At 51.7% G+C, this 25074-nt stretch overlaps 2 protein-coding genes across 2 annotated transcripts in view; both read left to right on the top strand.

The window, feature by feature from the left end:
* Nucleotides 1–1560, top strand: part of LOC122373184 (HAUS augmin-like complex subunit 3) — a 42738-nt gene extending 41178 nt beyond the window's left edge. The window contains exon 4 of the mRNA XM_043351020.1: nucleotides 1089–1560. The gene's annotated coding sequence lies outside the window, so the exon portion shown is untranslated. The remainder of the gene's footprint in view (nucleotides 1–1088) is intronic.
* Nucleotides 1561–10417: 8857 nt separating this feature from the next.
* On the top strand, nucleotides 10418–23220 carry LOC122373179 (homeobox protein Nkx-2.1-like). The gene is made up of 4 exons (XM_043351014.1): nucleotides 10418–11336; nucleotides 19942–20084; nucleotides 20400–20495; nucleotides 21351–23220. Exons 1-4 carry the CDS (start codon nucleotides 11033–11035, stop codon nucleotides 21810–21812), a joined length of 1005 nt encoding a protein of 334 aa, XP_043206949.1. The 5' UTR covers nucleotides 10418–11032; the 3' UTR covers nucleotides 21813–23220.
* Nucleotides 23221–25074: the final 1854 nt, after the last annotated feature.

Genomic DNA, 25074 nt, shown 5'->3' with positions numbered 1-25074 from the left:
TAGCCAAATTGGTGGCCATGGCCTGAAAATACCGGTTTGGGCACTCACAACATCGAAAAAATGCTTTAATTCGGAGATATCGAATTTCAAACTTGCAGTTTTCGGATTCTAAGGGGCTAATGCATTGGTATGCCCCCTTAGAATTTGTGACGTCAGCGGAGATCTAACGATTTTAAATCTTTTACTAAAACGTTTGGTAGCACGCGGTGGTATATGCTGCTTTGCGCGCAACAAATGCCGCACTTTCAAACAAAGTCGCTAGGAACAGCGGAGATCACAAAAGGTAAACAAAAGTAAAAGTCTAATATCTTGAAAACCGGTGAATATTTTTCGATGAAATTTGGTAGATATTCGTTTTTGCTCTTTCTGAACCGAGCGACATCACTTTCATGCCAATTCATTAACTTTTTTGAAGGTGGGAGGGTCCCTTTAAACGCGACCTCGTCCCAGCTCTGCAATCAATCCTAGCCGTGCGGTATCGCGCCAGCTCCCTGTCCCCCCCCCCCTTCCACCCTGCCAGACGACTCAGAGCAGCGGGCCGGCTGACTCGTGCCGCCGCAATCAATCCGACCGCCGCCCGTATGCAACCCGACTCTGCCGGATTCGACACCGGCGACGGCGGCTTTTGTGGCGCACGGGGGCCATTGTGGCGCACTGCGGCCGCCGCCTGTGGTCGGGTCGGGAGGCGGGGGCGATAGGGCACGGTCCTGGGGTTGGTGTGCAGGGGTCGGGCATCCTGCCTTCCGGCGGGTCTGGGGAGGTATAGGGGTGGTTCGGTAGAATGGGTCGTCGATGGATGCTGCGGTTGTGGAAGATGCCTGACTTGAGTTGAAAAATATTAAATTGCCTGTTGCTGATACCAGATCGTCCTTCCGGTTCCCATGCAAGAAAACGTCATATCTTAAGAGATTTGTTTCCGCTAATTTGAAATGGCCAACCACGGACATTTTATTGCATCAGTCAATGTTAATAAAACGCTTCAACCTGCCAGGCCCATGTTTTTTTTTGTAAAATTGTTAACTTTTTTCTTCACGGATCTGTTATTTCAATGCAGAACAGGACAACTGACTCCCCCTTCCTTCATGCAGATATGAGGTCGCTGCCCCTCGGCTCGCTGCCCTTGGCTGAGGCGCGAGCGGCCCAACAGCGAACCGATCCTCCGGTGACTGGGCACCCGGCGCCAAAGGTGATCTCACAGCGCAAATAATGAGTCGATGGCGCCCGGCGTCCGCCCGGCTACCACGGGAGCCCGGTAGTCGCCGGCGCTGTGAAGAGCGACCACTCATGGCGGCCCTCGAGTGAGGAGCTCTGCACTCGTGCAGGTGCCAGGTGCCCGGTGACCATCTGTCATGGGGAGGCGATGGGTGCACTCAGCATCTGTCCGCAGGTTCCCACAGCTCTGACGGCTCGTCGAATGGCGGCGGCCGGCGTGATAAACTGGAGCGGTAAAATATGTTTCCAGTGATGCCAGCTGTCGAAAGCGACAATCTGATTTTAGGGTGGCATGTGAGAAAAGTCGCATCTTTCTGGTTGATTTAAAATATACTATTATGTCATTTGTTACTGGCTTTTCCGATAAGACCATTCCGAGTAGGGGATTAATACGATCGTAGTTTGCCTCATTACATTCTATGAAACGAGCCTCGGAAGTGAGTCGTCGGAAGAGACACTCTCCTGTTTCGCCTACCGTTTGTGTAACGGTCGACTGCGGCGGTTCGTTCGTGACGTATCTGCGCCGTGTTTGTATCTGCGCGCCGTGACTGTCCGAAACGCGCCGCGAGTGGAGCGCAAACTATTTGTACCCGTTCTCTGACGCCTGCTCTCGGCTGACGTATTTCTCCAGTCAACTCGCACGCACTCACCGCACGTATGAACACACATGACGCACCGCTTGGCACACAGATGACACACAGACAGACAGCAGACATGACGCACACACACACATACAAACACGAGCGGGAGCGTGCGCCGAGTCACGGTGGCGCCGGAAGCTGAGGTGACGCTGGAGGAGCGTCTGGAGCGCGTGGAATGTGACCCACGTGACCTGGTGACCCGTCAGGGAACAGGGCCAGGACAGGTGCCGTGGTGACGATGACAGGTGAAGGGTTGGTGTGTTGTCGGGTGTCTTCTTGGTTACGTCGCGTTCTAAAGGCTGGGCCGGGGCCAGAGTAGAATGTGATGGAGCGTAGCCGAGTGAAGAGCGTGCTGGATACCTACTCGGTTTTAATTTCGGCGTAATGCGGATTTTTATAAAGCGTGGATTAAAATTGCTATAAAGGCTTCAGATTTCCAGCGTGACCAGCTAACCCATTTTTCAAGGAATGCGGTGCATGAAACCATTAAATAAAGTCTGCATTCTTGGCAAAGCACATCAAATATGCGACTCATTTTTGCGACATACCACAAGACGACATACCACATACTCTGGACCCCACTTCCTTCTGCGGAATCTTCCGTTTCCTGTCCCTTTAAACGGCCCACCCGGGAGCAGGTATGTGTGGTTATTATCCCCTCTCCCGCTCTCCCCCTGATTTAAATACCACCGCGACACCTGTGCCCGTCGATCCGTCCATCTCCCTATACCTCGGACACACCGGATGGCGACCGATCTCCGCGAACAAAGCCGCTCGCCCTCCCACCCGCACAGTTCTCCCGTCCCGTCCCGGCGTATAATCCCGGCTACAATAACCCCGGCTTAGCTGCCGTGCGGGGGCGGCGGCGGCGGCGGCGGGGGTGGGGTGGCCAGTGGTCAGCCCTCTGTTGTGATACCGCACACAGAGGCACGCGCCGGCCGCCCCCGCTCCGTCAACACACCGTCAGACCGGACGGAATACCGCCGGCTCAATCCAACACCCGTCAGAGAGAGATGGTATACAGAGGACATCCCCAGGGGCACTGTGACGGTGGACGCACGTGGCGGGCTGGCCAGCCTGGTACGGGCGAGAGGCTGCCTGGCTTTCTCAACCCTCAATGAAACGCGTGAGGTGCTTAAACGGTGGCCATTTTATGCTGCTAAGTAATTGTGTTTCGTGGTTACCGTATGCCGCGAACGATTCTCATGAAGTTCGAGAAGAACAGAACGAGATAAATGAATGAATAACTGCAGATACCTACTACATACCTAATGTTCTGGATGATAGCAAAGCTTGATTAGTGAGCGAAATCTCCTCACCAGTCTACATCACCTAGTTGCATCCTCCTTATATCTCCCCGGCCCCGCTCACCTTCCTCCCTCCCCTCGGCTTCCTACCTCATCCCCTCCCCCTCAGCGATCACGGCGCGCTGACAGGCCGATTGGTGCGAGTTTAGCAGGGACCTCCGGTGCCGGAGATGGTATATTTACCGGCCGGCGTGCGCTCAGAGCGTGGGTGGCGCGCGGAGGATTAGTGCCGTAATCATCGGCTCCCCGTAGGAACGGAGGGAGGGGAGGGACAGCCACGGGGAGAGGTATCGGGCGGGAAGTGAGGCCGTACTTAACATCTCACGCACTACGGTGGATTGGAAAGAACGGCAGGAATTTAGAGGGAAAACGGAAGAAATCGGTCATTCTGATGTTTGTTGTTTAGTGTTATGGACTTGCTTGATTAATTTTGAAAGAGATTCACCTTGTGCAAGCGGTAAAGTCGTTGGGCAATCACCGGAAATGAATAATCGGAAGCAGATATGGAAAATAAAACGTACCCAAAAGACCACAATGAAAATGCGTTTGGATTTATCCCACGGCAATTCCTGACAAGATGTTCTAGATTTTGGTAGTTAACATTCTTCTCACAAGCCACAACCACTTAGTTTCGCGAGAATCCCGTTTCAATGCTGGCTGATTCGGCGTCATTCATTGGTACCGTTCCCTCCCACGCCTCTCGGTCTGATCGGATTTTTATTGGATCGGTCTCACCCACAATCCAGCACCTTTCCTTCTCCCATTACTAAGCAGGTGGCCCGTGACCACAGCAGCATTATAACACACATTCCTCAGAAAACTCGTCACTCTCACGCCCTGCCTTTTCTGCGGCTCCCATCTTGGCATGTTCTCCGTCCGTCCCATTTAGATACCGTCTCCGCCGACCACCGTCGACGCCGAGACGCCCAAAGTGACGTGTCGCTCACGACCACCGTGACGGTGCCAGATACCAAAACACACACACATACACACACAGCCGGCATTCCGGGCTGTCGGCGGCGGCATTCCTGTTCCCGATCGGGCCGGCCGCGCCGCTCACGATGTGGCGTCTGTGACGCGCTGTGAGGTCGCCCGCCGCCCCCGCGCCGCCGCCCGGTCCGCAGCGCCGCGTCTGTGGCCCAAAGTGGCCACCGTTGCGATAAACGCCGCAATAGACGTCGTGGCGACGCGGGCCTGATGAGGTAATGACGGCCGATTCGGCGCGGAGGCGACGAGACGCGGCGACGCCCGCCGTGGGTGTTCCAAGGAGGAGGGGGTAGTGAAGGGAGGGCTGGAATCGGCCCCGAAATGGCACAGCAGCTCGTCTCTGAACCGGCCGTGTCCAGGGCTCAGAAAAAAAGTGTTTCGCATTTGGCGTGGTTTGATTCAGAGCTAGAGGGAATCTTGAACCATCGCCTGACATTCGACCACGACCTATTACGAAATGCAAAGTAATTTCAAATGTAAAATATGAAAATCATTTTTTAATCTCTTATTAAATTTGGAATACTGTTCTAAACTTATATGTCCGTTGTTGTGCTACTGTCAGTGATTTGCATCGTACGAGGGCAAGTTAATCGGCAAGCAGCCAAACTTCTAAGAAGCTGGCCCGGTAGCGAGTAGTTCTTGATGGCACACGAATGGAAAAACAACTTAAAAGGTACATGGAGTCACATCTACTTCTAATAATACTATATAACAGAGTAATGTCATGCTGTAGGTAGCCTGCGAGATGTGAGTAATGGCAACTTAAACAGCGCTAGCAGTCCGTCATATGAGAGGTCAGACGACATCCTCCTGTTCGCAGTGCGGTGACTAAGCCATAACAGGAACTTATGTTGTACACGCTCTATCCTGCCCAGATGTGTTTTTGCCGCGCCTGACCAGATCTGGGATCCAAATTCTAAGACAGAACGGACGTTAGCAAAGTATGCGGCCATGACGGCCCCTTCGTTCAACTGCCCATTCTGTCCATGACAAAACTGAAACGAACGCATGGGCACACCTAAAGCACGGCGAGCCTTAGAAACGATGAAATCGACGTGTGCGTTGAAGGTCAGTTTGCTGTCTAAAATCACACCAAGGTCGCGCATTGTGTCTACTTTTTCTAAAACTGTTTCATCGACGGTGTATACATATCGCACAGGGTTTCGTTTAAGCGTGACCGACATGGTTTTGCACTTTGATGTATTAAGAGACAGTTTCCATGTTTCGGCCCAATCTGAGATACGGTTCAGGTCATCCTGGAGAAGGGATTATTATTTCAATAGGTACCTAATATACGTCCCAAAATCACTCGGATCTTCATAAAAATTGTTAAGCGCTTGAACTATACGGCTCGAAGCATCGGAGCGCCTCAGCTTAAATCCATACCTACGTAGTTTTCCTCTAACCCGACGAATGAATTTAATGAACATCACCATGTCGCGGAAGTGAAAAAATATATGCCAAAAATTGCAATCTACTGACTACGTACCTAACGCCGTGCATCTCGATCGTAATGCAATCGTTTTATGGTGTGTATAACGTTACGTGGTATGACGTGGTTTTTGTGATTCAGATTTCAGATTGCGATCATACCTGGCTGCTCTCATAAATGCTTATTTATTCAGAGGATGAATTTAACAATATTTTCCCTGCACTTAAAAAATCCTGTAAAAATGTCCAAATGGATGAATGGGTGGCTGTGGGCCCGGCTGCCCGGCTAAGCAGCGCTTGCTATGAATGACGCCACGGACCCACCACACGATCTATCCAACGCCGGGCTCACCGCCTTTGAGCAACTGAAACTAGGTTTTTATACAAAACTATGGTGTTGAGGTTGTTTTGAGATGCAAAAATATTTCTTCCAAAATTCCAATAAGCTTTCGAATATCCCACTTTTAAATTGCAATAGCCATAAGTATAAGCAAGTCGTGCACATCACGAGCGAGTCCGTTTCTCAAAATTGCATCGGCGTTCCGGAGCAAAGGGACCGATCGTGCCACTTACACTTTTCTGCAGTCTGCAGGTACATACCTATTTACTTGACCCTTGCCCTGCTGGGGAGGGGGGGGGGGGGGTTTGAATACGCCCCTATGGTTTTCACGAATATCTTTAAAAAGGCGGTCGCTATCTTTGGCACACCTCATTATAATCCTTTCTTCACATGTTGTGAAAAATTCAGACCAAGGTCTCCACATGGTCACTGGTCAGGTCACCAGGTCACGTCAAGTGACCTCATCATAAAAAGTGTCAATGCCTGCCAATGCCTACACCGAGTGACGGATCGTTTTGAAACTTTCAGCGATTGGTAAAAGCAACATTATGTACAAAATGAATATCGTAGAATCTTGATATCTGTGACCTAAGGTCCGGTCACTTTTGTGACTTCTCTATGATAAGTCAAGGGGAGAAAATTGAAAGGCGCCTCTTCTGGGCGAACGTCATTCTAGACACTTTTAAACACCAAGGTACAAGTAAACATGACATACTGAACCGGAAAATGGCACCCGTGAAACCTGGTTAAGTCCCTGAGGTCATCAAGGTCACGAAAGATATGCAACCGTTTTTCGCTAATAACTTTTGATCGAGGCATGCTAGGTGAAAACGCGTTAGCTGTGTTCATCTTGATGATACAGATCGGCTGTTGTGCTACACAATGTTTTCGGCTAGGTCATGACCTTGACCTGAGATCAAATCAAATCAAATCAAATTGAGATCAAAAGACCTTTCAAGGTCCAAGTACCTATAGTTCATTCGACACGTCTTGGCGAGAGAAGCACGATGCCGGTGAAAGTTAGCTCGTGCAAGGTTTGAGTAAAAAGCTATTGCAGAAAAACCATTCCGCAGAAATCGTCTAATTTGGCAGTGTGTGCCCCCTGTTACCTGTAGGCATAAGCATTCACCTTAGGTCAAATCTGAGAGAAATAATCAGAAAGAGCGTCAATAGGGCTATCAAATGCGCCTTTCCGGGGCACTGTAGCTCTATGAGTTGGTTTCCGAGTTATGCGCCAAGCAAACATAAAAACGAGTTGATAGATCTATCCGACCATCCATAAGTTCGATGGTTAAAACGGCAAAAAGGACTGGTTTTGCACAAATTTAACACTTGTATATTGCTCATTTTGTTTTTCATTAAAGTGAAAATTTAACACTTGTTTTTACTTTTTGCATTTTTGAACTGGTGAGCCGGGAGCTATGAAATGCAAGCTGGTGATCTATGAAATGTGAGGTGGTGGAGTATGAATTGCGAACTCCACACATGATAATTTGAAGTTCACCCGAAATAAGTACCTACTTAAGTGACTGACGGAGATCAGCAATGTGTTTTGAGGCTTCAAACGAAATCTATGCAATACTCCCTAAACAAACTGATGGGTACCTACTAGTCGACATTGGTAAATGAGTTAAATGCGTTCATCTGCGCTTTAGTGGTGCCGACGGCGATTCGCCGTTTGAGGCCCCACCGCCGCTCGCAGCACTCAGGGGCTGCCGGTTTTCCCGTACCTATAGGTGCTTTTGCTTACTGCTGGTGGGGAAGTTTTAACGCTAGAGATTCATTGCGAGAAGAAACTAAGTCTTTCCCTCCATGAAGGTGAATCCTGATCTAAGATCGTTCCCGTCATTTGGATAGGAAACTAAAGCAAGAACTGTTGGTGGTGTAGAAATAGGCGCAGGATAGCATTGAACAAGGCCAGCATTGAACGGACCGACCATGTAGTGCTAGGTGATTCTATCATGGGTAAGGACTTTGGACATTGCGCGAGAGAGATTTATATCGATGGTAATTGGTAGCTATTTATGAACCTGAAATTAAGTGCATTGCTCAATCTTTACCAGATTTCATGGATAATTTAACCCATGGCCATTATATGTTAAATGAGTCTTGGAAATTCACCTTCCCCGCTTTTAACTTTTGCGCTGTTTCCATGAACAGCAAAACGCAGGAGATAAATCGGAAACTTTGCAGACGTTAGCACAAAAATGACGTGATTTTGGAGGGCGATATGACTTTTGAGCGGTCTGACACCATTATCAGATGGCCAACATGATGCTGAGCGGCCTGAGCGCACACAGTTGCGCAAGAATTATAGATTGTGAGTTTTTGTAAGCATAAAATAAACTAACAATAAAGAGCCAGATACCTAAGATACACCAACTACGAGCTTTCAGATTTTAAACGTTTAACGTTTTTAGGGCGGGAGTCAGGAGAGCAATAAAGCCGAACGTTAAACGCAGACCTATGTATACACAGACCTTAGACGCAGACTTAACCTAAATATCCAAATATCCAGAATATGCATATGAGTAACGAAAATAAAAGCTGTAACATCGTGATTGGGTGCAGTCCAATATGTCTGCTGGAGATCAAACTGTACCAAAATCAACGGCTCGGCAATTTGACAGATCATTGAATGCACTGCATCGAAACTTGCATTTTAGACGTTCTAAAAGATGCTTGCTTTAAAATGATCGCCATCAAAACTTAACACATCCCCAGAATTATGAAAAAGATGATGTGAATTATTTTAAGCATGGTGTTGTCGGACTCACCACACCTCACCTATTTATCGCCAGAATTTGTCCCCGACGGCAGGAGCGCGGCGTACCGACTCGAGCGGCGAGCGCGGCCGGTTTTACCGTATCGCCGGAACGCCTGCTCCTAATAGTGCGCCCCGCCGAGACGCCGCAAAATCCGGCTCCGATGAGTAAAACGCCCCGCTTGTTGTGTTATTTTCTGGGTGAGTGGGCGGACCATTTTGGTTCCTAATGCTTTAACTAGCGTGTTTGAGGCGGAAAGTGATTATTATTGCCAAGGATTTTAACCGTTGGTTTGGGAAACGTTTTAGCGTTTGAAATTAGCGCAGTGTAAACAGTTTCAAAGTTGGACGCATCGTAGTGCTTAAAAAATACAATGGAGTTACATATTAAATCAAGACCTAACGCAAGCGGGGATTGAATGAGACATGTTGGTAATATGCAAATTAGGGTAACAGTAAGATATTCCCTGCTTTCATAATCCAATTTATTTATTTCGATGCTTCTATTGCTTAAGCTTGATTTTATAGCCGAAAGGTAAACGCTTTTACCCAAAAGCCTAGCAACGTAACCGGTAACGGCCTAGCTACCTAACAAAACTAATAACCGAATCTCCATCCAGCCAGTGTTGATCTTATGGACGATCTTATGGATGATCTTACGGACGTTTTCTGTTCAGGGCTTACCACAGCATCTCTCTGCTATCCATGAACAGAGAAGCTCATTGAGCAACAGCTTGCAGCGTAACTTTTTCTACCCGAGTCACCGCTCCGGTCCTGAGCTGGGCTGCATGGCCGTTGACCGGTGGACGGTTGACCGCTGCTGGAGTTCCCGTCCCGGCCGCCGCCGCCGCCATCGCTGCCGCCACCGCTGCCTATGTATGTCCCAGCCGCCGCTCCTGCTGCCGCCGGTGATGTTGTTACAGCTGCTGCCGCCGCCGCTGCTCCCCGCCATGCTGTCCTGGTCTTCTGACACCATTGTCGCGCACGCACCCCACCCTCTCACCACCGACTGTAACCACAGATCAGTCGACCCCCTTCCGCACACCGGGGAACCCTCAGGCTCGGCTGTCACCCCCGTAGGGCTGCCACCGTGACCTGGGGCCCAAACGGGGCCTTCACTCTTCACTGAACCCATATTGGGCCCCGCTGTGCACCGGCCGTCCGACAGGCCATGTTGGGCGTTTTTAACCCTCACTCTACTACATACGACTCACTCCGCCGATGTGACCCAGCGGGGGTCCACGGGGGTCAGAGGGGGTCAGCGGCGCCCGGGGGAGACGGCGAGCGGGACGGCGGCGACAGCAGCTCCGGCGCCCAACTGAGCCCCGCATCGGCAGCATGCAGCCGGCCGCCGCCGCCGCCGCCAAGAGCATCATTCAGAATCGGCGCCCGCCGGGCCTGGATGGCCCCTGAGTCTCGTTGACTGCGGAGGAGGGCGCTCTGAGGCTGGAGGGCCATCCAGTCCGGTCGCCCTCCAAACTGGAGGACCCTCCGCGCAGGCCCTCGCGCGCTCCGACGCCGCCGATGTCGGTGCCGACGTTGCCGTCGGAGGGGGAGGGGAGGGCGGCGGTGGCGACGGGACGCCCGCAGGTCGGGGTTCGACGGTGACGCGGCACCGCCAGACCGGTGCCGCGGGGCCTGAGCTGTGCATGGGCGTGACGCTGTCCGCGACAGACCGATTGATTCGTGACGGGGTGCGCATCGGTCGAGGGGGCGCTCGCTTCGGAGAGGCTCATTTCGAATCGGGCAGCCATCCGCCGCCGCCGCCGCCGCCGCCGTGCCGCCGTGCCGCCGTCAATCGTCGCGTCATTAATTCCGGCCATTGTGCGCGTAATCAGCATTTGCAGAGGAACTCGCAAGAAACTCAATGAATAGGACGGGCGCGATTCAGCGCGTACAAAGGGCAGCCGGCCACAGGCCCCTCCCCCAGTGCGGGGCGGAGTCGGCGACGTAATCAATGACGCTCGACCAATCGCCGCGAGGGGCTGCGGGCGGCGTGTGCTGATTGGCGGCCGCCGGCGAGCGCCCGCCCCTAATCGTCGTCGGAGAGCCAGTGAACGACCATCCAAATTACCGAAAAATTGTGATAGATTTGGATTGTTCTCGAGAGAGGAGCCAGTGAAGAGCACTTCGAGCTCTCGGTGTGTTTTGCTTGTACCGTGGAGGACCTGAAGCCGCGGAAAAAATCGTCGTGCGGTGTGACGCGTCTGCAAGGAGCAGCGAGTGGCCTCCAGCTTGTCTCAAGAACCGCTCCCGGTGGCCCAGAGTGGATCCTCTCAGCTTTCCGCTGCTGGGCGCGCCCGGCGAGCCCGGCGAGCCCGGCGACGCGGACCCGGCCGACCCCAATGACATGACCCTGAGTCCCAAGCCGACGCCGTTCTCCGTTTCGGACATCCTGTACCCGTACGACGAGGTGTACCGCAAGTCGGCCGCCCTGGAGCCGGGCCTGGTGCCCCTGGCCGGATCGCCCGTCTACCGCGGCACTCAGCAGAACATGACCAACCCGTACGCGCACATGCACGTGCCGCAGCTGTCGGCGCCGGCGGCGGCGTTCCAGACCCAGTACTGCAACGCCGGCGACTTTGGCCACTATACGGACGTGCGGAACACATCGGCGGGATGGTACAGCACGCCCACAGACCCGCGCTTCGCCAGTGAGTACAAAGACGGGGTACCGTGGCGGATCCAGAGTACGGCGATGGGGTACGGTGACAGGTCCAGAGTACGACATTTCGGGGCACACAGACCGGCGAGTCAGTCACTGGCTGGTTAGGCCAATGGGCTAGGCACTAATAGGATAGACTTTCTAATTCAGACACTGGTGTGTAAGACACAGGTGGTCATGTTAGTGCCAGCTGGGCCAGGTAACAGGTCACCAAATGCTGGTGAGTCAGGTAAGTAGATACAAATTACATATTTACAGACGACCTACGACGGAGAGAGGTGCGGTCCATGTTTTAGTGGGGAACGGTTAGATTCGGTGATAAGTATCAACTGGATAGTCGCATCAAGAGCTAAAATTGATGTGAAGCAAGGAATGGGCCGAATGCACCACTGCTGTAAGGTTTGAGGTCTGATATGCTGCATGACACATACGAAGCGCTAAAAAGGGACCGGAACCGACCTCATCGAGCTGGGGATTCGAATTTCGAATAAGATCAAACATTTAACAATGAACATAGATAATGCATGACGTTGGGTATTAGGTATTGGTGCCGCACCTCGTATACCTGAGCAATAATGTTCCTAAACTGCACGATACACATTATACATGCCAAAAGGTGGATTTTCCGATAGAACTAGCTCAGTGATTTCTGTACTGGATACCTCCCAGAGTAACAGGAAGGGCAATGCCGGCGTGAGAAACAAGGTGGATTGGTCACAGTAAATATGGCAATTTTTAATTCGGCTGAGGCCCTGTGGAGTAAATATGAATTTATTGAACTGTGGCGGGCCCAGAAAGGTGGTGTTGAACGCTGCGTGGAACATTATGCGCGAAAACGTTCTTCAATTTTCAATATCGCTTTGCTTTTGCTTTGTTGTGCAGTTAACAGCAAACTTTTCATTGATTTTCTTTCTCTGTGAGGAAAACCACAAAAGACTGTATGTGTATCATTCTCGGACGTTCCGGATGGGAGCAGATGCCCCAAATGCCCTTTCCTCTTAGATCCGGCAGTGTACCCGAATGGCCAGAGGTGAATTACCAACACGACGTTTTATACTGCAATCAATGGAATTAACCGTCCCATTTAGACAAAATGCGCCTAAAATCAGAAAGTTTTAAGGTGTTTGCAACGGATAAAAACTACCCGTTTATTTCGCCTTTAATTTTTTCATCTTCATTTTGCCATAGGTATTTTATGAAACGTTCTGATATTAAGATACAAAAGTCCAGTTATTTTTGCACTAGAAGTTCACTCCTAGATGTATGGCACAACGACGATCTAATGACTTAGATGGGGAGTGTATCTGGTATGTAGGCATACATTTCTCATGTATATTGTATATGTCTAATTTCTCATCCACAAAGTTTTTTCTCGTTGTTACTCTGTGCATATAAATGCTGAGCAAAATTTTTAGTTTTGTTTATTTTCATTGAGATGAATGACAGCTGACCTCGGCGATCTTCAGTAGGGGAGCTCGGGGCGAAACGGCCACCCTATTGTTTGTTTCTATGCCGACGCTTCATTTTCAAAATGAGAATGATTCTTTTTATGTTAACATGATTCCTATTAAATTGTCCTTCATTTCAACTTCGTTTCATTTCTAAGGACGTTGACATACATTTTTTTTTTTGCTTTGCCAAGTTGTATAGGACAACTTGGCAAAACTTACACCTATGCATGTTGGCCACTTTGCCCCAACCCCCGGGGCAAAGTAAACATCTATGACTTCCTTGCCCGGATATGAGAAACAGGATAGTTGCCTCATGCACGAAAAGGCCAATGGGGGTCTGCCACTTTGCCCCGTCGATTTTGTCCCGCGCGTACCGTCCGAGACAAAAACATTCCAGCTCAGCCATTAGCGGGTCAAAAAGATTACGATTGGTATAGAAGACTGGTACGATAACCATACAATGCATAAACAAGAACGCTTAAATAAAATTACAAACGGTTATGGAGTAAAATAGCATTTATAAATCGTAAAAATAGTAAGACACTTTGGAAACATACTTTTCAGTTTATCACAGAACAATGGCGACGGACCTGAAACTCCGGTGTGGCTCATTCAAACGACCGTGAAGAGAACGATAATTGGCAACCAATAACTGGAGTTAACACCAATTGTGAATGGCTAAAATACCGGGTGGCCGCTTTGCCCCTGTCAGGTCATAGCAAAACTTTAACCAGACCCTGCAACGCGATACTGAAATGAAAATTGCAACAAAGTGCCAGATACACCGAAATGATATATTGATTAATTGACACAGACGACCAGAGTAAAACTTGTGCTCTTCTTCGCACCATGCATGACGTTCGGTCGGCCGTCATTTCCAGTCGTTTGTAATACCCAACTTCCAAGCCATCCATCATTTCCCGGTAGACACTGACCAGCAGTCAGCTATCCGTCACACTCTCCCAGCCTATACGGCCGGCAGTCGATCGGTCTGCGGCAGTGTTCGCCACGGGCCGGGCCAGCCCAACGGGCCATGGGCCGGGCTGGGCTACGGGCTGGGCCGGGCCCCCAAATATCATTAGTTAACGGGCTATGGACGGGCCGGGCCAAGAGCTTTGTGCACTATGGGTTTTGCGATTAATGTCAATTTAAGAAAATTTGGAAACTGATGCAAACAAAACCCACTGGGAAAATACAAAAACCAAACCAAATTTAAGCAATGTGAAAGAAAACCTACTTTATATTGAATTTTGGGAATCTTGAGAATTATCCAATATCACATCATGTCACACATAGGAGGGTTTTCATAAAAATTCCGCAACCAAAAAGATCAGAGAATCTCTAGCATCATTAGTTTGTAATAAAAGTTAAAATGTAGTCATCAGAATAACTTACTTAGCACTGCAACTCCAAAAACTAAGAAGCCACTCAACAATGGTGGGCTACAGGGCTACATTAAGTTTAACACTTATATATGGCGATAGTGAGACAATTCCAACACAGTCTTTTTTCCTTCACCGACGGCATTTTAACGAACAGAACCTTAAAAGGATACTCACAAAACACACTGTAAGTAACGAGGAACTCTACAGAGTATTTCGCGATGAAAGCTTCTTTAAATGTCCATAAATTTGTCAAAATAAATCACAACACAAACCAGCCCCTTCGGCTTCTCAACAAAGTTTGCAATCATGGCGGCGGCGCTATGTTTATGTGGCGGCATCTAGGTAGTATACACAACAGTATATCAAATAAATATGTTGTTTAAGTAAGTATCAAGGTGAAAACAAAGTTAAACAAATAAAAAATAAAACCTAAATCACGAAGTCTGAAAACTCGAACGAAAAACAAAACAAAAACTTGATCATACCTATATGTTTTATTATACAATTGGTCAGAATCGCTACCTGCCGCAGCTGCGACAATCAAGAAGTGTTCTCTCATTTTCGATTGATGATGATGATGCGTAAAAGTCGCAAAAGTATCCAATGACATTTCAAGCTCACCATGTTTTCTGCTTACGCTGCTAGCGATATCCATATCTTGAAAAGAGCCGAACATAAAATAGCAAGGAAAGTAGCAGATAGTTGTCCACAGAGATTCGGTTGACACGTGGGCATGAATTGAAAATAGATAAGATCAGTTTTGCTGATAATCGGATGGATTTTCTCTTTTTTGGGAAGACAGTGCTAAAGTTAGTGTCACCTATTTTGTATGCTTTCTCAGGCTTTTGATATTGCAGCATCTATGGAGTGAATTTAACAGCAAGGTCAATCCCAGACAGATTCATCAATTCCCATAAGTCAAGCTTTTTTTCTGCTGGTAAGTGCTGGGAAGTATAGAGTATGTGGCAAATACTTCCTTCAAGTATGCATTAGAGTCACCAATTATGAATGATAATGTTCACACACATTAGCTTGCAAGATAACTTTACTCATAGAATGTAGTTAATATAATCATGTAAACTTTTTATAGGTGTGTAATCATGACCTAATTGACTGAGGTGCTTGCTGTTACTGTTAAAATTTGTGCCATAGGTGCTTGAAATGATTATATTCATTGAAAAGAAGGGAGTCATGATTGCCATGTTAATATTCATGCAATTTGAATTCAGGTGGCAGCACTTCTTTTCCAAAATCAGTGTTTATCTTTCCAAAATCTTCATTTCCTCGCTGAGGAGTGAAATCGGCCTCATCGTTGTCAAAAATAGCAGAATCGTTGTCATTTTTAGCACGTGTGACAAAAATAGCACGTGCTAAAAATGACAACGATTGACCAAACCTCCCCCGACTGAATTGTTCTCAAAATAGTGTAATCAATCATGCTTATTACGGAGCGAGCGAAGCGAGCGGAGTCTTACGTAGAATAACGGAAATTTCTGAGTATGAGCGGCCGGCCGGCCGGCCGGCCGGCCGTGCGGACGCTTTTGCAAGGCTTATATCTCAGCAACCACTTGACCGATTTACATGCGGTAATTTTTGTAGGGTAGCTTCATTCCTTCTACCAAGTATTGGACTATTCCCGATGCATGTGGGTGACCCCTTATGCACGTGCCACGTGCAAAACGAAGAGGTGTCACTTTTGTAATTGTTGCAATATCTCGGTAACTACTTGGCCGATTGCGCTGAAAGTTGGCATGTAGGTAGGCACCCACTAGGCACTGCATATCCATGTGCCAGAGTTGGGGTGCTGCTGCACGTGCGCACGTGCAGGGGTCGTTTCCAGATCTCGAGAACGGCTGGACCGATGGCGCTCAAATTTGGTACACAGTTAGGGACCAGTTAGTAGGGTGCCGTGCACAAGTCAGTTGGGACCCATTTTGCACGTGCGCACGTGCAGGGTGCCGCTCCCAGATCTCGAGAACGGCTGGGCCGATTGTGCTCAAATTTGGCACATTGCTAGAAACCGGTCAGTAGGGTGCCGTGCACAAGTCAGTTGGAGGTACCCCCTCGAAATTTCGCACGTGCAAGACTCACCCCCTCGCTCGCTCCGTTAGTCGCCCCAAAAGGCGCTATACTGGTTATAGCAATAGACTAAGACAATAACTAGATTGCTATTTTTGACGGGCCGGGCCGGGCTGGGCTTGGAATATTTGCCAAGAGCGGGCTACGGGCTGGGCCGGGCTCTGAACCCATGGGCCCGGGCCGGGCTGGGCTGGGGATTTTGGGGCCCGTGGCGAACACTGGTCTGCGGTGACGGCGGCGGCGGCGGCGGCGGCGGCGGCGGCGGCGGTGGCCATGTCTATTTACGTCGTTAGCGTCGAGCACCTCCGCGGACGGGGAACGTTTCGGTAATCGCCGGCCGGTCGATAGCTGCGGGCGCTAAGAAAACTGGGCCCGCTCTGCTTCCCCACCCCGTCCTGGCCTGGCTGACCGCACGGGCCGAGTTCCGCACGGAACGGAGGGAGGGGGAGGGAGGGGCGAGGGCGGGCCGGGACGGACGGGGTATACGGTCCCGTGTTTGGACAGAGCAAATAAGAGGCGCGCGTGGAGCAATATTGGGAGACGACTCGGCCGGCAATGATGACGTCGCCGACGAATGGCTTTCTTTTGTTAGGCTGATAGCTCGGCAAAGACGGGACAGGATGAGTAGTTCACTCGGGTGATACGGCGGGGACGGGGAACGTTAGACTAGACGGACGGGGTGGATTCTGGAGGAATATCAGATGTCTAGACCCGGCTATTACTAAGGCAGGGAAAGTGGGATAAGACGGTCAGGGTAGGTAAGACGGGCACCCCTTCTGCAGACCAAACCAATAGCGCTACGAACGAGAAAAATTAGGACCAGAATTGCCTTTCCCACTACACACCACCATTGAAGTCTGGTGAATTTGTGTTCAGTCGATAATCTTTTATTTTTATTTCTTTAAAACACTCATTTCATTGAAAACATCCATAATGTATTGTGCAAGCTTTTGTGTGTAGCACTATAGAGTTAAAAACTCGCAACCACTTGTGGTACACTCATATGCCACTAGTGATCATTTACCGCGGATTTGCTTTGTCTGCATCAAATTGTCCACAGAGAAAAATCGTGCTGAACTTCTGACATTGAGTTTGGGGTAAGACGGGCAACTATGAATCCAATGGGTCTGTAATGGTGAAAATATTTTTGTTGCTGTAGGAAAAAAAGAAGCATTTCTAACAAGAATATGTTCGATTCCGATATTCAAAGACATGCTAGCAATATTCCTTCGGCACAGTTTATTTTCGAATAATGAATGTGAAAACGGTTCTACATGGCTTCTGAACTAGGGCCTATATACGAGCATTCGCCTTGACATGTCTTACGAATGTCTTATACTGCCATTTCCGAAGCACTTGAGACCAACGAGCGACTGTATCAATGCGGGTAATCTCGGGCATTTGTTGCGAGCTGTGCTGATCGGTGAAAGAAGCTGGCCGTCTTGCCCTACCCATGTGACCGTCTTACCCCATGGGGTGGGGTAAGACGGGTTTTTGCAAGGTTTTGCAAAAATAGCTGCAGTTTATTTGTTGAATCAGATCTAAGTCTCATCTTCTGGCAAATGGAAGTAAAATGTCTAAAAAAGGTTTTCAGTCAGTTTCCCGTTTCTATGATGTTTCTAACCGGCCGAAAAATGGCTCCAAAGTTAAGGTGCCCGTCTTACCCCACTTTCCCCCACTTTTGTATTTGGTGGATATTCGAACGACGTAAGGGTGAAATATTACTTAACTTTCAGCTACAGGTGATTCATTCGGCTTATTTTACATAGATCCCCTTGTTATCTCGTACTTTGAATCGATTGATTAGCAGAGTAACACTGTGAAATAACTCTAACAATAATCGACCGACCAGCACTAGATCAGCAGTGGCGATATCACCTCCACCTCTCCTGCCACGCCCAGTAAGCAGCCCGCCGTATATTCGCCATCACGGGCCTGGACACGACATAAAGCCTCCGTTCGATCCCTGCATATGAAACGAGGATGACGCCGGCCGCCGGCAGTGACCGTTCAATATTTCCCAATCGGCCTCAGTGAAGAGCGCGCTGTCGTGCGTCTGAATGGCCACAGCATTGAGAGAGGAGCGTCCTGCCCAGTGACCCGCATTCTGCGCATTCCTGCAAGTCGAGCGGGTGTCACGCGCCGCATTGCACCCCTCTCTCACCTCACCCACCCCTCTCCGCTGCTCCCTTCCCCACGATCGGCGTGCCACAGTTCGCTGATACTGTGCAGTCCATTCATCAACCTCTCCGTCGCCGCCCGGCGTGTCCTCCGCAGCATCGCAGCTCGAATTGAACCATCCACCTATGCCAACACCACCGCCGCCGCAACCGAGGCGTCTTGTCTGTGCCGCTCGTTCTATCTCAAACACTGCCACCAGGCTCGATTGAGGCACTGAGGCACCGAGGCACGATCCGTTCTCGCTCGGCTGGCTCGTCTTTGAGCGCCGTCCGCTGTGGTCACGATCGCGTCTCGTTAGCGGTGTGATGAGCCGCCGCCACCGCTGCCGCCGCCGCTGCCGCCACCGCCGCCGCCGCCGCTGTCGCCTCTCGGGGGTTCTGCGGACGGTGTCGGTGGCGGCCAGCCGACCTCGTGTCCGTGTCAGAGAATAAGAGCGGTATGCGGAGGGAGGTCACGAATGGTGTGACGATAACTGAGAGGAGCGAGTGTAGAGGACGGCGTAGTTTGATGGTGGAATGCAGAGCGAAGCCGGGGGTGTTGGTGAAAGATGGCTGACCGTGAATGGGGAGCTGATCGGTCAGTTACACTTATCGTTTTGTTGATTATGCTATGAGCTGTACTTTGTAGCAGCTTTCTTCAAAGAAAGTTCACGGGAAAAGGCTTTTAGCTATGCTTACTTACCTTCAGCTGACTGGTAAGTGGTAACTATCAAAGAAATAAAATATTTTATATTTACGGCAGGTTGAAAGCTTGGATCAGTCCAGCTTTATCCCACTCATTTCAATGACGGCTAACATGGGCGATGTCCACGCGTCTGCACGTCCCTCCCGTGCAGTGTGCTCGCTGCCGGTGTGACACAACGTCCCCTGTTTACCCTGGGGCGCAGCGTCTCTGTGACGTCATCATCGCAGCGGCGCTGCCATATCCAGTCATAAATCCTGTGAAGCTCTTAATTCCGGCAAATCACTTGTCCAAACAGAGCCGCTCTCAAGCAAAACAGCGGCCGTCGCTACAGAGTGACGCGGCGGCCGGTACGGCGTGTTTTCGCTGCCAGCGCTCCGGTCCCTCGACGGTTCAGGGCACGACGCGACAGTGCAGGCGGGACGGTGGGATCCGATCTGGACCGTGTGGGGCTGCTGTCCCGGCATGAACCATGCAATAACAGACGCCCATGGGCATTGATAAATTCATAAATTAAATGCAGCATTATGTGTAGGCATTATTGCAATAAGATCTAGATTTTTATTGCAATTCTGTAAAAAGTATCGTAGTTTAATAAAAGTAATCTCAGTCTCACGATGAATAACAAATATCTAAAATTGCTCTGTCAAACATACAAAGATTGATTGAGCTTTTGGCAGGGCTAGTTATTAGCTGATACCGATATATCCATGGGGCTGGAGCAACTAAAACTGGGAAAATGTAATGTTCCGAAATCCCACAGTATCTGCCTGCGTAACTTTGTTGACTTCTCTGACCCTGTTGTCTCCCTCCGCAGTCTCTCGGCTCATGACGGGCTCGACCGGCATGAACGTCAACATGTCCAACATGGCGTCCTTCGGCGCCTGCACCGACACCAAGCCCATGCAGTTCCCGCTCAGCCAGCGGCGGAAGCGGCGCGTCCTCTTCACACAGGCGCAGGTAGGCTCCCTGCTGAACGATTTGGTTCTTGATTCGGCTATCAATGGCCTTTGATATGATGTGGTTATTGAAATATGAGTTCATGAGATGAATAATTCGAGCAGGTGGACCTGTGTCCTGTACGCATTCGTTTAAGTTAGCATTCGTCTCAAGTTTCCCTTAATTCAGTTTCATCTGTTGTATGTTGGCAAGAACCTTCAGCCTAATTGCGAAATTTAACCGCATCGTTATTATTTTATACCTAAGTCATCATTGTTTTGCTCTGTGTTTCAGTAAATGTGTGTTTTTTATCATTCGTCGTGTGCGGTTTCACAGGTGTACGAGCTGGAGCGGCGTTTTAAGCAGCAGAAGTACCTGTCCGCGCCGGAGCGGGAACATCTGGCCAGCCTAATCCACCTCACCCCGACCCAGGTCAGTGTGATACCGGGCGTCTTTTAGTTAGCATTGTCAGCTGTTCAAATCGTTGAGGAATTCAATTGTGGAATATTGGAATTAGTGGGGGTATTACGGGCTACGGCTAAACCGTTCGTCTCTTTTTTTTTCTTCCACTTGTCCGTATTCATAAACTGTCCTGAGATATTCTGCATTCTTATCCTCGATTTTTCACTCAAAAGCAGCGCACCTGAAATTCATTAGATCAGATCAGTGCATACTAAACCGCGCCATTCCAAAGACAAGGAGCGAATACCAATGGCATTCCTCGTAATTCATCCCAATTACTAGGTCACTGCGACCACTGGCTCACATTGTCACTTCAAATATGACCATCCTTGAGACTGCGCTCTTCTGACCATGCTCCACTACCGTCTTATGAAGTGCGGCACAATCGGCGCACCGTCAGAACACAGGGCGCGCATTGCTGTCCGTTTGTTCCGCGGAATGCCACCTCCGGTTCCCACAGAGCGCGCATTAAATCGAGCCCAGGCCGCGACAAAGGCCGGGGCGGTGCGGCCGGCCCGCGCCTCCTCCGCCGCCCCGTGCCGTCCTCCGTCGCGATTTTACGGGCCCGCTCGGTAAATACGGCTCCATATAATATCGTTTTTGGTAGACAACTGTCGGACACAGAGGGCTCAGGCTCGCTTCACTGGCCGCTAATGGCTCTAATCCGACGAAAACCCCCTCGCAGCGCGCTCTGTTTGCCTGGAAAACGTAATCGCCCGTCTAATCTACCGGGGGCGACAATGCTGGGCCTGCTGTATTGACGCCGAGCCGAGGCGCGCGGCGGCAGCGGCCACTGGTCTGAGGCGGGCGCCGCTCTCGTTTCAGGTGAAAATCTGGTTCCAGAACCACCGCTACAAGTTCAAACGGCAGGCCAAGGAGAAGGCGATGAGCGAGCAGGCCGGCTCGCCGCGCCGGGTGGCTGTGCCTGTTCTGGTGAAGGACGGCAAACCGTGCAGCAGCGGCAGCGGCAGCAGCAGCAGCAGCGCGGGCGTCGAGCCGGTCACCACCACCACGGCCGCTCCTCCGGTCACCCTCGGCAGCGAGCCGTGCGCCGCGCCGTCCCCGGGCGCCTCGCACGCCGGGCTGGGCTCCCTGGTTCCGCCGCCACAGCCGCCCCCTCAGCAGCAGCCGCACTACGCCATGGGGTCTCCACCCGGAGGGATGGTCTCGGGGATGGAGCAGTACCGACAGAGCATGACGCCCACCATGTCGAGTATGGGTCAGGGCGGCGGCGACGGCGGCCAGATGTGCTCCTCGTACCTGCCGCTGCAGGGGCGCAGCTGGTAACCCGTCCGCCGCCGTCCGACTCGGAGGGAGGATGGGGCGAGCTTCTGACGCCGCCGATACGCCACTGACGGCATGGTAGCGGGTCAGTGAATTATAGGTAATTTAAAGGCTGCCGACAGACCCTGGCTGACTGTTGGAGCTTTCATTGTCACAGCTCAGTCAGCAGTAACCAGTCCACCGCAGCCAATCCCCGTCAGCTGCGGCTCCCTGACTGCCGAGCAGTCCAGTCCAGTCCAGTCGCCGCTCAGCTGCGCCCGACCGGCTGTCGGCCGGGTCACCCACCTGTTCCGACCGGCCGCAGTTCTGCCACGGGCGCGACGCTAGCCAAATACACGGACCGACCAGCCGGTCCGGCCGTCACCGGCGACCTATTGTGGCGCCCGGCCCGCTCCGTGCCACCGAGTGTTTGCGTTGGGGGCTGCGGCGGCCGGGCCGGCCGGTCGGCGCTGCTCGGGCCGCGGCAGCAGACAGCCCGACTCACCAGGCTGATCCGAGCCAGCCCACTCCGCGAGCAGTGGTGGCTTTCACGCGCACACCCTCTCTGTTATTGCGGATGAGAGGACTAGTGGGAGGGCGAAGCGCGCGCAGTATGTGATGTCCCCGGCTGCTGACCTGAGTGTGAAGGGGTCGCGCGGAGTCCCCTCCCTCCCTCTGCTCGCGCCCCTCCTGCGCCCCCATCCCCGCTCGACCACGCAAGACAATCGGCCCGACATCTGCATGGAGCTGCCTCAGTGCGAGGTGTCCCGCCGCCGCTCAAAAGGTGCCCGGAGCGGCCGGGGCGCGCGCTAAATTGACTGTCAATGCCCGCCGTCGAGCCGCCCCTGAGAGCGTCGCCTCCGACGCCGGCGGCGCTGCGTCGACACCGTTGTACGTCGTCGATTGAGTGTGAAGGTATGTCGGCGTCGGCTAATTACGCGGTGCACGTGTTATTTATGGCTACACGCTTCCGTTGTGTTATTTATTGTCTGTACCGCCTCGTGGGCGACTGGGGACCGTGAGAAGCGGCCGGCGGCGGGCGGCTGACCCCCGCCGCGCTGTCAATCGCTGGAATGTCCGACTTTAAGCGCCGATGAACCTGTGCTCTGCCGCGCCGCTTTGTGCCGCCGTGATCGACTTTCAGCTCCGCCGCAGATACACTGAGCGCCGCCCGGCCCTCCCGGAAGGGGCCAGGTCGTTAAATAGTGCCCGCGATGCTCCGAATCGGCGAGATGTGCGTACCTCGATTGTGGAATTCACGGCCAGATGGTAGCTTAGTCAATGGGAGATGTTTGAGTTACACTGTGTTACGTTCGCTCGTCTGGGTCGCCGCTATGTCGTCTATGATTTGCTCTCTTCACTCAATCCACAATCCTCATGTTCTGTGTCATGAATTAGGTGTGCGATCTAGAAATATACGAGGACAATTGTATTACGCTTGTCTGATTGAATGTGCTGATGCTTTGCAATCGGAGAAGCAAAATAGCATGGTTTGATAGCCTCAAAAATACCCTTATCAGGCCATGGAGACTCTGCTCCCGTGGTGCTATCAGTCAAATGACAATGCCGAGAGAAAACGTAGACATTTATGTACTTTTTTCTTCAAATTTATCACATGTGTGAATACCAACTATTCACATCTCAATCAACATAAAAGTTAAAACATCTCAATCAGAGACGAAACAGCCGCTCTAACTACGCGTCTTCCAGCTCGCCACCCCCATTAATTCCACCCACCCCATTTAGCACAAGCCGCCGCTATAACTCTGCTCCCTTGGCGGCGCTATTGCCGGGGCTGTAACCCCGCGCCCCTTGTCCCGACCCGTCCACCAACCCATCGCTCGTGGGCCGTCACCGGCAGCCCGCCGCCGTTCGGCGCTGCTGTTCACTGCTCGACGCTCGGTTCCCGGTTCCCGGCGCTCGGCGGCTCGCTCGGCCCGGCCGCTCGTTAGGCGCCGCTGATGAGCGGAAGGAGACCGCCTCTGCGCCGGGCGCGTCCTGAGAGGCGCAGAGAGCGCCGGCCGGCCCAGGTAGCCGACACCGATAGGCAGCAATTGTGGCCGGTGGCGGCGACCGACACCTAATCAGCGCCCGGCGCCGCCTCGACAAACAGTCCAACTGCACACCTGCAGAGCCGCCGGCGACGGCCGGGACCCGGCGGACGGGCCGGCGGACGCGCTAATACCGGCCAATCTGGGGCTGCAGCTCAGTACCAGCACCGCGAGCTGCGGCGGCACGGACGACCGCCGGTGATCTGCAATTTCACCCCACCATTACCGGGCGGCGCGCGAGCCGCGCGGATAATAATATCGGATGACTGGCGACGCTCCGGCCGCCGCGCCGTCAGCTTTCCGCCGACGGCGCGTTGCAGTCTCCGTGTACGGCGGGACAGTATACCATTGCAGGCAGACGGCCACTCAGAGACTGCAGCGCTGCGGCGAGGGTCTATCACCATTTATCGGACGGCGTGAAGTGGACGGATGGCTATTGGCTACTGTTGGATGGGCCGAGATAGAGCGCATCCTATCAAGCTAGAATGGAAGAGGAGTTGATTGTCGAAGTGCATGGAGGAGTAGTGCTAAACGAATACGCCAAGGCAGGATGCAGGCCCCGAAGTTCGGAAGAACTGAGGATAAAGCCCATACATGATCACGATTCACGTATGTACATACATGCCTACCCATCTGCTACCTCTTATTTACGTTTCCGCGAAAAGAGCCCCGATTAAAACATTTGGTGAAATGAGCATCACAGGCAACCCACAAACGGTTGAAAGGAAGTGCAAAACATGACATTAAATGTCTTTTTCCGTAGGTAAGGTAGGCGGATAAAGCTTTCCACCTTTAACTAGCGTAAACCATTGTCTCTACTCTCTACTCGTACTTGCTTACCGCAAACCAACTGCAAACCCATGATGATTTCCGAGCAGGCCACGTGCCACACCTCCGTTTAAACTCGCCCCGTCAGTCCACGTGCCCCGGTGAGCCACGCGTCTCCGTCCGCCGTCCAGCAGAGCTGCTCGGGGCTGAGATGTTTGACCAGCGTCCGAGCCGAGCCTGTTTGAGAGTGGGGCGGCGCTCGGTGTCATCTGAACCCACACGGGTGGACACTGGGCACACGGGGAGGTGAACCGGGTCACAGCGGGGGTGACGGCGCCGTGCGGGTGTAGCGAGTGGCTGGCCGGGACGCCTTCGGAGGGGCACGGGGAGGGAGGTATATCACATGGCACCTACTGTCCTTATGCCTTGATGGACCGTCTGAATGGTCGGCTTTATCAAAGCAGCAA

The sequence above is a fragment of the Amphibalanus amphitrite genome, unplaced genomic scaffold (genome assembly GCF_019059575.1).
Source record: "Amphibalanus amphitrite isolate SeventyFive unplaced genomic scaffold, NRLGWU_Aamphi_draft 001456F_arrow, whole genome shotgun sequence".
In the NCBI taxonomy this organism is placed as follows: domain Eukaryota; kingdom Metazoa; phylum Arthropoda; class Thecostraca; order Balanomorpha; family Balanidae; genus Amphibalanus; species Amphibalanus amphitrite.
Note: the sequence above shows the minus strand (reverse complement) of the source record. Positions and strands in the feature narration are given on the sequence as shown.

Excerpts from the sequence above, each read along its gene's own strand:
- LOC122373179 (XM_043351014.1), top strand. The coding sequence starts at position 11,033 with ATGACCCTGAGTCCCAAGCCGACGCCGTTCTCCGTTTCGGACATCCTG. Across the intron at positions 20,085-20,399 it reads TCCTCTTCACACAGGCGCAG|GTGTACGAGCTGGAGCGGCG; the intron begins GTAGGCTCCCTG and ends GCGGTTTCACAG. Across the intron at positions 20,496-21,350 it reads TCCACCTCACCCCGACCCAG|GTGAAAATCTGGTTCCAGAA; the intron begins GTCAGTGTGATA and ends CTCTCGTTTCAG.